Source organism: Dunckerocampus dactyliophorus, chromosome 19, assembly GCF_027744805.1.
Source record: "Dunckerocampus dactyliophorus isolate RoL2022-P2 chromosome 19, RoL_Ddac_1.1, whole genome shotgun sequence".
Lineage (NCBI taxonomy): Eukaryota > Metazoa > Chordata > Actinopteri > Syngnathiformes > Syngnathidae > Dunckerocampus > Dunckerocampus dactyliophorus.
Window position 1 is genome coordinate 10,981,827 of NC_072837.1, and position 18,021 is coordinate 10,999,847.

General features: G+C 39.6%; 1 protein-coding gene and 1 long non-coding RNA gene across 9 annotated transcripts in view; one reads left to right on the forward strand and one right to left on the reverse strand.

Moving 5' to 3' along the window:
• Positions 1–4,401: 4,401 nt before the first annotated feature.
• Positions 4,402–8,745, reverse strand: LOC129172310 (uncharacterized). The gene is made up of 2 exons (XR_008566975.1): positions 7,752–8,745; positions 4,402–5,991 (listed from the first exon to the last, which is right to left on the reverse strand). It is a non-coding gene; the product is annotated as an uncharacterized LOC129172310 (long non-coding RNA).
• A 4,147-nt stretch (positions 8,746–12,892) lies between these two features.
• Positions 12,893–18,021, forward strand: part of cnih3 (cornichon family AMPA receptor auxiliary protein 3) — a 78,216-nt gene continuing 73,087 nt past the window's right edge. For all 8 annotated transcript variants that reach the window (XR_008566920.1, XR_008566921.1, XM_054761559.1 and 5 more), the window contains exon 1: positions 12,893–13,475. Coding sequence is in view for 6 of the 8 variants with exons in the window: in XM_054761559.1 (XP_054617534.1) it covers positions 13,398–13,475 (78 nt within the window). In the remaining 2 variants the exon portion in view is untranslated. The remainder of the gene's footprint in view (positions 13,476–18,021) is intronic.

Sequence of the window (18,021 nt, forward strand, 5' to 3'; positions counted from 1 at the left end):
CAGAAAACGAGGCTAATGGTGGCCCCCAACTGTCAGAGTTAGGACCAATGAGCATGCATCTGCAGTCTATTTGAGCCCCCAAAGTACTTGCTAAGTCCATGAGAGGTTAGTGGAAGCCCTGAAGTACTCGCTCACCAAAAATGCAAGAATGAGAAACTCTAAATGCACTACAGTACACAGGCCGTACTGCTGTTGGACTCAAAAAGCAAAATAATGCCCTTGAAAGCATCATAATCTAATTTAAATATTACAGTATATTTTATAACCACTACTTGGTCAACTGCAGGACTGTGGAAGGGTCAATTCCCTGTCGGGGGTTGTATCTCTAACTGAGCAAAACAAACAAAAAAAACCTGTTTGTGTCTTCTACTCACAATTTTCATACATTCTTTTTGGACTTTTATGCAAATTCAAAACCCAAAAGACTAATCATCCAAAAGAGGCCAAAGTAGATCGAAAGGACAGATCAGTAAATGATAGGGCGCGGCTTTTCAGGATTGCTGTTGTGTATCAAAGCAAAAATTATTTGCCAGGATAGCATTTAAAAACGACTTTATTATATACAGTGGATCCCTCGCATATTTGGCTTTTGCGTGTTTGCTCATCAACCTAAGTGCCTCCCTCAGTCCCAGTGCAACCAGCAATAACACAAGACGCCCAGCACACAATGTAACTGTACCATGCAGGCTTTAATATTTTATACTAATTTATGGCCCGCGAGTGATGCTAAATGTGTATAGTGACAATAAAAGACATTCTATGTTAGTGTGTAAGCGTATTTCAGTGTCAATGTGGGGAAATGACATTGTACAGGCAAAACTATATTATTTAATACTAATTTATAACCCGCAGGTCATGCTGGGTAACTTCCTGTTGACCCAGCATGACTTGCAGGTTATAAATTAGTACAAAATAGTACTGTTTTGCATGTGTATTGGTGTGTAAGCATCCTGCATATGGTACAGTTCCACTTGGTATTTTTGTTTGCACCGTGAGTGAGGGAAGCGTTTGGTTTGATGTGTTTTTATGGGCGTGTCAGTTCCTTGGGTTGTTTCACCTTTTGCGGATGGCTTGAGTACGCGACCCCCGCAAATTGCGTGGCTCTATCGCATTGTTATTATTTGGTCTTGTTAATACTTCACAGACACGTGTTGCGGTGCATGATTCCCTATTGATTACCACACAAAAATAGCAACAGAACAAAACAAAACCAAAAAAAAAAAAACACTTCAGTGTCAGAGGCCGCTGATCTACGCGTTTGCGCCTGCAGGGCAATGCCAGGCATCGTTTGACTTGTATCCAGAGAGCAAGAGCTAAAAAGACAATAACTGCCGCTTCAGACCACTACGTATTGATCGGTGACTCATCTGAAAAACACACAGTAGTGCAGAACCATTTGTTTGGTGTGTGTTCGCGGTAAGCACAGTGTGTCGGTTCTGTTCACTGCACAGCACGAGCAGGAAGCTGACGAGAGAGGACTGAACTGTTGGGATCAATGAAGCACGAGCGATTAAAGCACAGAATGCTGCCATCTGGTGGTGAGACGGGGAGGTGACATCATGCAGCAGCCACCGTTACCATTGACACACAACACAATCATGTACAAAAATAGCTGACTAGTTACGACCATTTTTATAATATACTTTTGACATGGCTCACTCCTCCCCCTCCCAAACCTCCTGCCAGCATGACATTGAGTTCGAATCAGCATTTGTATTAAAAGTAGCTGTTGTAATAATTACATCAGACTCCGCTCCAGAACCCTCGTCAGACTCAGTCACGTGTAGAAATGATGTCTCGCAACAAGTTTGGTGCGTTCAAGGACCGCAGAACAAATTGCGAAACCTCAACACTAAAGACAAACGTAAAAATGGTGGACTTTTCTTATCTGCAGTTGTTTCATGCCGACTGTGATAAGTGAATTTCTGCAAAGTAGGGTTTCTTAAGCATGAATGGAATATCTTCATAGTTATATGTTTTTTTTTTTTTAGCATTATTAGAGCCTTCTAGACATGGAATAACACCCCTACAGTCACCATTACACTTGTATTACCCAGTATAGGTGACATAGTAACAGAAAATATGACATAAATATGACATAAATAAGACATGCGTGTGTTGCTGTAAATGTGTTCCGGTGCCAAGGGAGCTGAGTAGGGGGGGTTGGAGTGGGGGTTGACAGCAAGTGAGTTGGCGTGAGTTACGGCCGCAACCGTAGCCCGTGTTAGGGATTGTTGTGCCTGTTGCAAGGTCATTCAAACCTGCAATAAAAGTCTGGTGCTTGTGTGTCTCACCCAACATTCCAGTAACATTACTGACACCTAGTGACCGGTGTAGAATACACTACAAGGCATCACAACGTCTTTGAATGCGTCTTCTGAACGCCTTATAATTGTATTTTTAGTTCATTTCTGCTTGAAAATGCTTAATTTAGGCAAAAAATGAGTTAGCTTACGGGTTAAGATGGTATGCAAGCAAATACAGTACGTCATAATAAGCACATGTGCTCCTTCTCAGGCGTATTACCTTATCTTGCACGTCCAGGCTTACTTCACATCACATCACATCACATTCACACCTCTAATTACTCTACATGCAAATCTTTGACAGTGTTTGTCAAATTTAGATGTGCGTATTTGCATATTTAACCTCTTAAACCCTGCGCTTCAGAGCTTGCTGGAAAAAGAAATACACATCCAAAATAAAGAAGGTGTTTCTGCGCCTGTACAAGATCTACATGGATGATGTTGCTAATGGGAGGCTGATGGCTGCTGTACTTGTAGATGTCAAAATCAGTTTTAAAGTAGAGGGAAGATACTTCTAAGGTAGGGGGGGTTAAGCGTTGCCTTTCAAATGTGCTAAGGTTGTGTTTTGTTTTAAGAAATTATTCGTGACGTGCAGGTTTCGGGCAGCTTGCTTGTGTTAATTTTCACATTTAAGCACGCGTGGTTTGAATTATCTTCCGTTTTCTACGAGAACTGGTTCGGTTCGGCTTTGAGCTGGTGTTCTTCCGGTTACGTGGATGCACAGCATGCGGGCATTGATACGATCGTCCCGTAGCAGTTACCGTAGCAACACAAATACTACCATGCTGCCCCTTGTACTGGGGGGCTGGCGGGTTTTAGAAGTATGTGACAGAAGAGTCCATGTTGAAAGCTTCTCAGTTGATGACAGAGGCGTTTTTTTTTTTAATTGAACGCTACAACACAAAAGCAACGTAAACTTTAATGTTTTTAGCTTCGTCAAGATTTTTTTTCAACTATCAATGCTGATTTTTAAGCCATTACAACTGCTTACTATAGATATTTCTTCATGTAATATTGGATAAAATATATTTTATTATGATTTATATTGTTTTATTGTATCCTTTTTATTTTTGATACAATCATATAATGTATTATTATTAATAATAATTACGTCCATCCATTATTTTCCTATGCCGCTTATCCTATTGTTTACATATTACATATTAATATATTAATAAAATAACGACATTGAAAGAAAACTATATTATGATTATTCTCTCAACGATTACATATGTATATATTTTGTTTCATTAAATGTATATATTATATTATATTGTATAAAAATGAATACATATTCAAGCTAGAGAAATTTGGCTATCACTTTACCTTAACATTGGTATGGAAAGCCTATTAGTAAACATGCTAATATGTCACTGAACACATCTGAACTGTTATGAATGTCAGCATTTTTCATTCAATTCGAAGTACACGTGTGGTACGAAGCACAAAATGAGTTTATGAGTTCATGAATGGATCATGTGTAACGTGGCAATCCACATTAATACGTTTAAATAACATACACAGGATATATTTTTCAAATAAAAATGTTCCGTGTCATTCGTTTCCTTAATAAAAGTGAAATTGCACCCTCTACTGGGTAAACCTCATTATTGCATGTATCAAATATATTTGTACATCTTTGACAACACCCATAAGTACTAAAGTTACAGTATGAAAGTTGTATGCTTAATATATTGATTAATATTAGAATTTGACTCTAAATTACAAAAATATCCATATAATACAACATTGCAACATTTATTTAAAAGATAGCAACACTGGGATTGAAAAAGCGCAAGTTGGATTAACGTAACAAGAAAACATTGAAATGTTGCTATTAACAATTGGAATATTAAAATGATGTCACGAAAAAAAAGTTGACAAAGTATTTAAATAAGTATAACTTCTTTTTAGCCTTTTTGTTTCAAACCAAATTAAAAACATCAAATACACCCGATATGCTTTGACATAAGTTTGGCCACCGCTACACCAGGGGTGCCCAAAGTGTGGCCCGCGGGCCATTTTTGGACCGCAGCTAGTTTTCTTTACTGTAGAGCTACAATATGCAAAAACAAGAAGGGAGAGTGAGACAAAATCATTTTGAAAAAGTAATTTATTGAAAACAACAATTTGGAACACTGGCGCTTCAGGTGGTGCAGGGTCGTCAAACGGCGGTCGCTGATGCGGCCATCCCCAGATGATTTTTTGCCCATAATTCCTGGTTGCACCCCTGCTATTGGCTATGTGATATGAAAAAGGGAACCATAAAATCACCTCCAAGTGAAAGCGCAGTCCCAGTGTCTTCCACCGCTGAGAGAGGCTGCTCATCTTGTCCGGTGAATTCAATTATTTTCGGGTTATTTGCTTCAGATTGTCACGCACATACAGTACGTGCAAGCATTGTATACTAGCTGCCTTTAGACTGTTGATCACATCTTGGGCCTCGAAAACTCACCATACTACGTCAAGTGTTTGTTCTTCAATTGCTGTATTATATTAAAGATTGTTGACACGCTATCCCGTGAGATATTTTTCGTGGCATGTTTTGCAGGGTGCAAAATTGATATCACTCTCACAAACAACAGGTTAGTCCCACACGGCAGACATGATTGTTTCGGGTTTGCCGCGTCTGCGCAGTGTGAAGGAAAGTGGGCGGGAGACGCTCGCTGCAGGCTGCATGCTGCAATAGTACGAGCCACAGGTGATCGGGTTTTGTGATCGCCGTTGAAAGGCATTTATCGGCACGTGCCGATAACGTGCCGTTTCATGGAAATCCGCCGATTTTGATCAGTGGCCAATCGATCGGAGCATCCCTATTTTTCATATTTATATTTGTATTAGTATCTTATACAGCTTGCTTTGTAGTAGCAATGATCTCGTGTGAAGTACTAGCTTCTATTCCCTTCAACAAAAAAATATCAAGAAGCTATGCAGAAACAAAAGCCAGAAAAATAGCGTAACTTGTACTTAGTAGTGTAGTGTAACTATGTAACTAGTACTACACAATGCCAATGGGTTTTTGGTGTTTACATGGCCGTGCGCAAGCGGGTTATTGCTAATATTCCGGTTATGATAGGGTTATTTGACGGCATGTAAATGTAGTCAATGATGATAACAAGGTACTACCTCCAGTGTGAGATCACATAAAAAAAGCACTCAATGCTGTCCCCCAGATATATAACATCTAGGAAACCGTGCAGAAATACTTCTACGATTAGGCAAAAAGGATGATTAGTTGCTACGCAACACAATTTGTAACACCCGCTGAGATTATGAAATAATGGCCTTGGCCGCTTTCCAAAGAAAGAAATGAGAAGCTATGAAAAACAACCAAAAAAGTCTGGCATCATAAATAGCTGCAGGAAAGACACAAAAAAGTCACATTTAACGTAACCTCTTTTTGAGCTACGAACATTCTCACATTGTTATGTCAATTTGGGGGATTTTCAAAAGAAGAATCCACCGGCTGACTCCGACATACGCCGTTGTCGACACAACCGAAATGGAAACCGAAAGGAGCAATTGCTTGTTGGCACATGTAAACATAAACGGAGCCGTTTTTCACAGAAATGTAGGGCCCTGTGATATCACGGAATTGGCCAATTAAATGTGGAATCGCGTAGAACTTGAAACCATGTGACGCCTCGGTCCCAACCAGTCATACAAGCTGCTACGGCCGGTCTACCTGCAAAAAAATGCAAAGGCGCATGTGTGACGTGTTGATTTTCGAGCCGTGGACTGGCCGCAGAGGCTCGTCGTCATGTCAAACAACCTCTACGGGCGCTTATGTTTTTTTTCAGGTTTCAAGACAAACTTACGCATTTCGTACGTCTTCGTATGCGTCGTCCGTACGGCCAATGTGTGTCTTTTGCATGTTTTGCTGGTGTCAGATTTGGGGCAAAAAGTCCATTTCTTGCGGACTCCTATGTGTGCCGTGCGCCACACATAATTAGGGCAGCCAACGCACGTTCAGATATTTGATACGTCTTCCATGCGTGTCGAGATCTACAACTACGGTCTCCACAAATAAAACGAAACAGGGATTTTTTAATACATAAATGATCACTATTTCGTGATTGAATACGACCTATTATTAATTTATGTACGCATATTAAACATATGCATATATAAGCAAATTGTACGTATTCTTGGCCTAAATTGATCATTTTTAGTCATAAAAATGGCTAAATGAACAAAAAAAATACAACTAGGCATTTTGATGATGTGATATGTAGTGTAATATCTGTGACGTTGTGTGTGACTTTAAGAGGCGGGGCCTAGGAAATGAGTGTGTGTGACGTCAACTAGCTACTGTAGAGTTGCTGAGTGTTAGCATGGTTAGCAGTATGGAGAGTCCGGGTTGTGGCTGACAGCAGCTCCTGTGTGAATGTTCACAGCCTATGTGTTCTCTGTGCCATTGCAGTAATATTCTACACTGGCCACTAGGTGTCAGGAATGTGACATTGATGGGACAGTAGCCATCAACGCTAACGTGTGAGTCTATGTAATGTTTTATTTATGTCTAACACATCTTGTTTTCTACTATTATGTCTACTATATTGGGTAAAACTGACTACTGGAGTGTTATTTCCTGTCTAGAGGCCTGTAATAATTCTTAAAAAAAACATGTTTAGAAGGTCTTAAACAGGTTTTCTGTGCTCCAACTATGAAAATTTATGAATAAGGAATCCCACTTCACAGAAATTCACTTATCATGGTCACACCTGGAACCAATTACCGCAATAAACGAGGGACGACTGTACTGGACAAAATTGATGTATCGCATTAATAAATTTAAATTTTTTTGCACTTTATGTACTGTCACAAAAGTACTCACACTATGCAGGTCAAATACTGTAAGTGTAAAAGTTAAAAATGGAATTTGGGGGAAAAAATAAAACGGATTTCATAGGGCCTTAGAAATTAATGTCCACGTCAACTTAAGCGAGTACTTTTTTAGTAGTAAGAAGTACTTAGTTGTCAACATAAGAGGGTTAGAGTCTGCTTTCTGGGAACCTTTCTTGGCAACGTTTTTAGGACCCATGTCAGTCACAAACAGATACAAACTAGGGATGCTCCGATCAGGTGTTTTGATGCCGATACTGATCATCCACGAGTACAATCGCCCGATACCGAACACATAGATTAAGTGTAAATTTTTATATAAAAACCATGAAAAACGTTTATTTTCATCGCTTATTTCAACCCAAACAAAGCCAATATGTTTGTTTTACCGGAATATTAACAACACGCTGGTATCCACAAGTCACATTATGTATTTCTGAATGCATTTCTTTCGAGTGTTGTCGCGTTATTAACTGAAAACCTGAATGTAAAAACAGGCTTGCAGGCGTCTCGTGGTCGTGGTCGGCTCCCTGGTGACCGCTGGGCTATATGACATGAAAGACGAACCATAACATTTACACCAAAACATATTTGACTTACTTTTTCATCCACCGCCGCCGGTGTACACCGGCCACCGCCTCGACACCGGCCATCCACTCCGGACGAATACAACCACAGTTCCAGCTATCACGGGCGCGTGTCCCGCGTTTTCGCTAATTACATCACATCGCGAGTCGGGAAAAGTCACCACACCCTGCCAAGTGCCCGACGCACCAAAATGAAAGTTTTTTAAGGCGTGCTTTGCAGTGTGCAAAACTTGTATCACTCTCACAACGACAGGAAGTCCCAGACGACAGACACGCTTGTTTTGGCTTTGTGACACGGAAGTGGGCGGAAGACGGTCGCTATAGGCTGGCTGCTGCAATGGAGGCGGAGCTAATCCATTTGCAGCCCCCGTCTATATTTTTATTGGCTCGCTGCACATTCTAAAAAAATATAATTTAATGACGAAACTAACAAAAACAAACCAAAAAAAAAAACCCAGCAAAAATGTAAAAATCAACGGCAATTTTACATTACTAGGAAAAAAAAACGTCTTGTTAGTAGCATAAAGTAAAAAATAAAATAAAAAAGACAAAATAAAGTTGCAATTTTTGGAAAAATAGGTTGGGGGAAAAGTTGTAATATTATGAGAATCAGGTCAAAATATTATGGCCATAACCAAAAAGAGCTGAACACCAACTGCCTCTGCTATTTATTTGAAGTAGGTACTGTAAATGAAGTAGCAGGAATACTATGAACAGCACAGTATGATGCAGGGAAGCCATGCTGTACTCAATTTCTACCAGTAGATGGCGGAAGACTCTCAGGCAAATATTTCGTGGCTTGGTCCCGTCCTTTGAAGGCATCACCGGAAACACTTTTAAATGTGTCAAATATGTCCTATGAAGCTTTGCGCTTGACTTGAAGTCATTAATAAGTCCCAAGTGACTTATAGGAAACATTCTGGAGTGGCTGTCATGTGACTATTCCCCTTTAAGCTACTTCCACAAAATTATTTGGAGCCATTAAAGCTCATTTTAAAGCCAGTCCACAATTCTCATACTTTAATAGGGTGTTAAATATTACAGTATAACTGCTAATAACTGCTAATAACTTAAACACTGCAATCAAAGTGGCATATTTGTCGCAATAGTAAAAATGCTAATAAGACACTATAATTTTGAATTCATATATGTAATAAGGTTAAATTCAAAGGGCATTCATGCTACTAAGCACATACTGTATACTGTATGTAGCGTCACACATCTTTGATATTATTTAGGAGTATTTTACACACACAAAAACCATCAGAAATATATTTTATGTGTTCCACTTGGTCTGCGGTATATCCCCCATCATTTTACTTTAAGCGAAGGGTGTCCAAACTGCGGCCCGGGGGCCATTTGCGGCTCGCGGCTCGTTTTTCATTGGCCCGCGGCACAGTGTAGAAAGAAAGCTAAACAAAAAGAGCAGCAAAAATTGGGGAAAAGTATGGCAAAAAGGAACATTGTAAAGAAAAAAAAGGAAACAAATAATAACATGAAGGTTTGTTTTAAAAAAAAAAAGCAATTTTACAAAATGTTAAAAAATGTATAAAAATACAAAAGGGGCCCCAGCGGCCTTCAAATTTTCCGTATGCAGCCCTTTTTAAGTACAAATGGGTCTCTGTTCTTCAGTTGAGGTCTTTTTCTTTGCCTCTGAGTCGCATTTTAATTGATCTGTAAAGAAAAAAAGCCAAACTGTATTCATAAGCTGTTTATATAGAACACCCGAGGCAAGCATCGAAATGTTCGAGGGCTGGATCAAAGCGACCTTCACAGACATCTGGCAAAAAATACTCTATATCGTAAAATCACTGTGCCACGCTAATTGATAATCCATCCATCCATTTTCATGCTGGAGCCTATCCCAGCTGACTTTGGGCGAGAGGTGGGGTACACCCTGGACTGGTCGCCAGCCAATCACAGGGCACATATAGACAAACAACCATTCACACTCACATTCATACCTATGGACAATTTAGAATCTCCAATTAAGCTAACATGCATGTTTTTGGAATGTGGGAGGAAACCGGAGTACCCGGAGAAAACCCACGCGCGCACGGGGAGAACATGCAAACTCCACACAGAGATGCCCAACGGAGATTCGAACCCATCTTCCCTCTTCCCGATCTCCAGACTGTGACCGTGTGGCCAACATGCTAACCACTAGGCCACCGTGCGGCCCCTAATTAATCATATACTGTATTCACTAATTCACAAATATATTCACTGATGAGTTTGATAAGAACACAATTAGTGGTCTGCTAGTTCATCACACGAGTGACCGTCTTCCAGTGTTGATAATTTACCACGAAAACTATAAAAAGTGAAAGACAAAATGACTTTCCAAAGACTATGCACAGAGGACAGCGTCGACACTTTTAAGAAAGATGTGGAAGAAGACCGATAGGAGAGGGTGTACAGTGCAAATGATGTGGAAGAAACATAAAACTGGAAACTTTCTAAATACTCATATGAAGCTCTATGATAAGCACCGTCCCTTGAGAGAAATGTCCTGTAGACAGGCACGCTAACTCAATGTCCCTCACCGATGTGACAAAAATGAAAATCGTTGACATTGTCAATAAATGTAAAGCAAAAACATCAACGGATTGTAACGGAATCGATATGGAAACGGTAAAAATGGTAATCAACCGGATCGCAGAACCGCTGACACACATCGGAACAAATTCCCAAACAGCCAAACAGCTAAAGTAGTTCCAATTTTCAAAAATGGAGACAAACATCAATGTACAAATTACCACCCAGTTTCCTTGTTACTGCAGTTTTCCGAAATTACTGGAAAGCTATTCAACAACAGGTTGGACAATTTGATTAATAAGAATGAATTACTCGCGGACGGCCGGTATGGATACAGAGCTAGCATTTCAACTTCCATGGAATTACTGAGGAACTTACCAACGCTATACTGTAGACCGCTACAGACTGGATTTACGAATTTGACAAAAGCTTTTGTTGCAATTAATCACAGCATTCTAATTACAAAATTAGAAAGGTGTGGAATAAGAGGGTTAGTGTTGAATTGGGTAAAAAGCTATCGAGCAAACAAGAAGCAAGATGAGAAGCTAGGAGAATACACTTCGGCATGCTTAAATATATTGTGCGGCACACCCCAGGGGTCAATACCGGGACCAAAACAGTTCAACCTACATAGAAATGACATCTGTAAAGTCACGAAAGACCTAACTAAAGCTAGCGTTATTTGCAGACGATGTTACTGTCTTCTGTTCTGGAGGAAGTACACAAGAGCTAATAAAAAAGTCACAGATGAAATGATTATACTAAAAAGATGGTTTGATCAAGCAGCTAAAATTATGCATAAAGCAAACAATACCCAAAAATGTCATACAATTCTTCTCAACAAGCGAGCAGAAATACGACCCCAGGGAGAAATTGAACTTTAAACATTTAAACCCTCAGCATCTCAGGACGTGGAGTCGAATTATGGAACGGATTGAGCACGGAACTCAAACAATGAGCGATTTCAAGGAACAATACAGGCAGGTGACGTATGTCGATGTAAAATAGAAGGAAGAAAATGATTTACAAAGACAGTGAACTACCAGGGGTGCCGTACCTGAGGCATATTCATTTTTGAAGATTTAAATCATAATATTTGATGGCACTATAAAGCAACCTATGTTATGTCAATGTGTTGAACAAAGACGCAAAGACAAATGTACCTTGTCTTTAAATAGTGGTTCTCAAATGACCTCAACCGGGGGCCGACACATTCCAATGGTCATTAAGTCATGACCCACTTGTATTTAAGTCAGCTTTTTTTAAATTTGTAGTATTTTTTACACTTTTTTTAAGTCATTTATTTTTTTTCTTTTATGTAAGTTGTTTTTACTTTTAATTATTTTTTTAAAAATAATTTTTTAGGTTTTTTTTGTTTAAGTCAGTTCTTTTGATTTAATCTGTATTATTACTTTGACACTATTAAGTCATTTTTAGTTGTATTTATTTTATTTTTTTTATACTTGTACGTCATTTTTATTTGTATTATATTTTTACATTTTTATCTAAGGCATTGTTTTTATTTAACTACTTTTTTTACACTGTAATTTTTGTCATTTTTTATTATTTTTTGAAATTTTTTTTTGCATTTTTATGTAAATAACTTTTCTTTTTATTACACTTTTTAACTCATTTTTACTTTTATTCATTTAATGTTTTGTATTTGTATTTATTTTTTATTTTGTTAAATTGTGTTTTCTTTATTTTTATGATTTTATTTAAGTCTTTTTTAAAAGTTTTAATTTAAATCATATTCATTACTATTTATTTGTATTTATTAGTTGTTTTTTCATGTGTTTATTTGTATTTTGTATACTTTTGTTTCGCCAAAACCAAGCAAATGGATTAGTTTTTTAAAACTGGCATATTTTGAAACATTAATACACATAATAGTGCATTTTAGAGGAATTTATTAAGGCATTTTGTCAAGAAAATGAGGAGGAACGTGACTAAATATTGCTCAATTTTACTTCAAAATAAGTCAGATGTCACATATTTTAATGTAATGTTTGACTTGCTGTCTGCAACCAACCCAGAATGGGCACGTGTCCCACTTTTGGGTCCCGACACACCAGTTGAGAACCCTCAGGCCCCCCTGCTAGCCTGGGTAGCTTCCTGCAGGAGGCCAGGCTCACACCTGTCAACATTTGCATTATAAAATAAAAGAAATAGCCCGGAAAAATGAGGGAAATTAAGGGAAATTTCCACAAGAATTTCCACCAGCAGCTGTTTATGGAAAAATATGGCAAATTCTGGTAGTTTCTCTGGGAAAATGGGAGGTACGGCCTGGCAAACCTCCGTTTTGTTCTGTGAATTTGCCACATTTCTCTCGTGCAGTTGTTTTTCAGGGTTTGTGTGCGTGTTTGCATTTGCGGTATTGTTCATTTTGCATTTGTTTCGATCCTGCAGCGCGTATGTGATTGCCGCACTGTGTTTAGCGGATCATGTGCGGCATCATTGATAGCTAGCTTGTTGCAAGGTGTCATATTAATAATCATAACACTCATCAGTCCTCTGCCGTTAAGTGTTCCAAGACACCACCCCCCCCCCCCCCCTCCGACAAATACAATGAAAAATATCTATATATAGTGTATTTGTTGTGCGCGTGCACCAATCTCACGTGCACACGCTGTGGGTGTTGCTCCTATAGATCCACCTGTTCACGCGCGTGCCTTTCATCTCTCCTCCCCGGCCAGACGAATGGATCTCGCATTGGCGCGCATCCTCTGCATTGTGTTGCGCATCAACTCATCGATGTTGCCGCTTGTTTCATTTATATTTTGGTATTTTTAAGGACGCGCTCCGAGCAGTGGAGACAGTGAACACCACTGCCGAGCATCAAACCAGGCTGGGATTCTCTGACTCACAACATCACCGCTGCTTGAGAGACGCAGTGGAGCCGCCACTGACAATTATTTTGTTTTTATTATTATTATTTTGGGGCAAGCATTGACATGGGAGAAGTCGAGGTGCCAGTACCGCCTCGTGTTCTTGTGGCAGCGTGACAACTTTATTGTTTAAACCGCAGCCCCCGTCTTTTTTTTTTTTTTTTTTTTTGGTATATATTATAAATGGGATCGCGCTTTTTGTGGGAAATTCCCCGCCGTTTTGTGTCCCAATTATGTTCACTTTTGCTGCCTTCTGCTACATGCTGTCTCTGGTCCTCTGCGTGTCCCTCATCTTCTTCGCAATATGGCATGTAAGTACTTCTCTTACCTGATTACGCCTTGTACACGATTCTGTAATGATCTGTTTGATGTTTGGGGACGCTGTTCAATGGGGGTGGGCGATACTGCACGTTTTGGTATCGATCCGATACCAGGTAAATACGTGCTCAGATACTGACACCGATAGTTTTGTACTTAATGTAAAAAAAAAATATACAGCTGAAAGAAATGTTTTTAAATAAAAACGTTTATGTATAATTATGTATTAATATATGATATTCATTTTTTGTTTTATTGCACGCTATTTTTTTGTAAAATTAAGCCAATAGTGTAAAATATAGGGGTGTCACAAGATCTCGCGAGATTAAAAAGTGATGTTAATAAATAAATAAATTAATTCACAAAATAAACCTTAAGAATTTTGCTGGCCAATGTGCATGCGTGTCTGTTTTCCTCATCTCCCGCCTCCAAACAGGCAGGAAGAGGGTTCACTCTGTGCATTGGTTTCAGCACCTTGGCGCGTTTGTTCCATAGAACAACGGCATGAACGGAGTGAGCCTTTTTGTCAGTCATACGGTCTCTTTGGCTCGGTGGGTGGAGGCGGGGCAGGTTGCATGCACACACAGTGCAGAAGGGTGTGTATCGCCGTGTCTCGTGACACCCCCTTTTTCCTTTCTGTTTTGCAGCAGCCTGCTCTGACACTATTTCATTCTTGAAAGTGATGCCACAATTTTAAAAATGTAAATAAAAAAAATATCAACAGACAAAAACATCACACGGGCAAACTCGGTGTAACACTTGCTGAATTCGGCCATCAAAATAAAAGCATGCCCCAGTACCACATCCCAGCTAGCCATTTTTGGTTGCCGAAACATTATGAAAACTTAACCTTTGTTGTTTTTCTGATTTGGTTTGGTTTTGAGCATCTGTTGGTTGCCCCTTGGCTGCAGGGAAGGTTTTTGCTCCATTTTTTCGAACGTTGCGTGGTGGTTACATGGTTGGTTCCCTCAGTGTTCCTCAATGCAAGGTGAAAGACAACTGAAAAACGGTCTCAGAGCAACCCTTTTCGAAAAAATCTCACCCATATTCAACTCTTGTTCTTCTGTTCCCGCATCTCCGACAGCCAGTCCACCTTAAAAGACCTTTTTTAAACTTTAGCTTGGTGAGCGGATGTGGCACTTCCTGTTGGTTTCGCCCTAATACGGGTTTAGCAAGCAGCATTTAGCTCTGTTAACTCTGCTGCACCATTAGCTATGAGCTATTTTTTGTTTTTTCCATCAAATATTTTAATGAGGGTATAAAATGGGTACAATCCACATGCGGGGGGTGTCATTGTAGTTTGTTTTTCTTTTTGTTTTGTGGGATTTTTTTTTTAAACAATCTTTATTAGTAGCAAACAAGTATCCATCCATCCATTTTCTGTACCGCTTCTCCTCATTAGGGTCACGGGGGTATGCTGGAGCCTATCCCAGCTGACTTCGGGCGCCAGGCGGGGTACACCCTGGACCGGTCGCCAGCCAATCGCAGGGCACACATAGACAAACAAGTATACAATAAACAAAATAACAAAAACCACAGCACATGGCCAGGGGTTACGTCAAATAAAAGCCTTTTTGTTGTCAGATTTGTTTACAAGTTGAATATATCGTTCAACATCTTTGAGAGGAAAAAATGAAATTGGGTTTTTTTACTCCTGTATTCGCATTTGCGGATGAAAAATTTGGCCGAAATAATCAAAAGCCTTTTCTTCTTTCTGAGAGCATAAAAGCACAAAAAAAAAACATTTTCCCGTGACAAAAACAAGTCCTTGGAGATGTGATCAATAATGTATCCGCTTCCGCAGCTTCTTGGAGTGTGGGCAATGGCAGAAAAGATGTAAAAGTAGCAGCCCGTATTAATATCTCTCCTAAATGTGGTCATAAAGTGACTAGCAGGATAGTAATTGTGAATAATTCCGAAAGATACTTCCCTCACCTTGATAGTGATGAGGTACGTGTGAGGAACCAACCACACCTAATTCCAGGCAATGTCATCCACGAAGCGATTCCAGTAAGATATTACATGTGAGGTACAGACGGCATCTTTTTGAAATAAGGCTCGTAAGCGGCTACTATTTTTACGAAAAGGTGAAAAACACATCCCTCCGATAGGTGAGTCACGAGAATGGAAGGTCAGGAAGGTTTCGATAAAGCATTAAAGTACCTGAAGGGATAGCATCAAAAACTATGGCAAATTCCTTGGGGGGGTACTGGAAAGTTATATGAGTCCCTCAGCTTTAAACTGCCGAGGCACCAAAGTAACGTTGTTATGAACCCATCTTTCCAAGAAAAGCGACTTATTTTGATAGAAAATGTTTGTATTATTCCAAATAAGGCGCCTTATTTGGGGGTGACAAGTTATGTTTGTACGTTAGAGACCAGGATAAAAGAACTTGCCTATGGAAAGATGCTAATTTCACAGTTTGTCGACATCATAATTGTAGTTCAGAATACATTTTAAACCACCAAGAGAGAGAAAATGTAATTTGGAATGAAATTCCAAATTGAGACTGGATTTTTGAGGAAGTGCCGAGCCCAATTCATTTTAAAAGTGTTATTAAGGGTGGTGAAGTCTGGAAAATGAAGCCCTCCCGTGCTCATTTGTCATTCATAACTCCTTTCTTAAAGGGATAGTTCGGATATTTTGACAGCACTGTAGTCCAATAACAGACTTTGGCTTCTCAAAACAACATGCGTTCAAAAGATTAATACATTTGCATCCCAAAAATGCCTTGTTTTTAGAAGCAACCACGTTCTTCATCACAGAAATCTGACCAGAACTGGACTTAGGGGACCAAACGGGGGGATTAGTCGCTGTTATTGGACTACAATGCTGATGGGGAAGTCATACAACTTCATGGCAAAAAATCCGGACTATCCCTTTAAGAAAAAGTGCACGATTTTTCCAAATGAAACAAAAAAAGTATTCGGTCCATTAGCTATTAGCTAACCTGCCAAACAGAGACATGCACTGTACAACGTAATGCGAATGTTAATGAATTGATTGGCTGGGTAAGTAAATACGTGCAAACAGGCTCTTCCCATTGGCTGGACAGTGTTGGTCATTTTGTGATATGCTGTTCCCGCTTGTTGTCGCCCGTCACTCGCAGAGTTGCATTGAAAAATGGTACAGAATAAATTGTCATGTATTTATTTTATCTACACTTCAGCTTGGCTTTTATTTTGTGGCGCAGCAAGGATGTCCTCTGATCAGTGGGCGCACGCGTGCAGCTGAGAAGGAACGTTGCCTGAGTGTTTCAAAAATAAAACAACACATGTGCACAGATTTGTCAAAATAAACAAAGATGAGAACTGAAAAATAACACGTATGTTGGTTTGACACTGATACTACACTGGGTATCGATGTTGCCGATATTTGCATCCGCCCACCATTACTGTGGAACCGAATGTATTCCTGTAAAGGACAGGTGCACACCTGTGTCAGGCGTCACTGCTGCATCCTCATCACCCTGTCCCTAATTTGTCTCCTGCTTTTTGCACTGCTGGCTGCTTTCATGCATCCGAAATCAGTGAAGCAGTCATTTTCACACGAGTGATTGGGAATCCAGCTGCTTTCTTTTTAGTGCAGACATGACGGACTTGCGTCATTCATTATCGGCCATTCACACCTCGATCGCCAATTAGGTGGAAAGATCACACAGTATTGGAAACAATAACAACACTGATGCATTTTTGGGATGACTGCACAGAGTTTGAGTGAAGTGCACGCATGCATGGATGCGCTTCCGGAAAAAAATAAACACGTTTTTTTCTTCAATGGAGACCCTTTCATCTCAGCAACATTACACATAGCACTGGTGACAGGAATGATACTCTTTTCATTTTTAATGAACATATACTGGCGTCCTCCGCTTATATCGCGGTTCGAACATCGCTCCCTCACTCTATCGTGGTTTGAAAATGAATTCATGAATAAATGAACGCTGTTTCGTGGTTGACTATGACCTATTATTTGTAAAAAAAAACAAATTATATGTAGTATTCTGGCCACTTGGCCTCAGTAATGTGACACTGATGAGACTAGATTACCTTCACACTGCATGTAGTCAGCCATGGCATGTCTGACATGACATAATTCTCCTCCCATTCCATGTGGAAGTGGTAAGGTTTTGACATCTTACTTTGTCCTCCGTCCCCATTCCGTTTGAAACACTTTTTAAAGTTTAGAATAAGTAAATTGGAGAGGCTAACTAAGTTAGCGTGGTAGCATGCTATGCTAGCGGTGACCGTCTCTTGTGTCCTCACTGTGATTTGTAACCTGAGCATTACAGTTGAGCAATGTGTTGCAAACAAAAAATGGTAGGAGTGTAAAGGTGACTATAGTGTTATTTTGTGTCTAGAGGGCTCTAATAATGGTAAAAACCGGATTTAGAAAGTCATAAACAGGTTTTCTATGCTCAAACTATGGAAAATCCAGTTTATTAATATTGAATCCTACTTGGCGGAAATTCAGTTAACGCGGTCGTGTCATTTGCCAATTAACTGTGACAAACGAGGGACAAATGTACTCATGACTTGT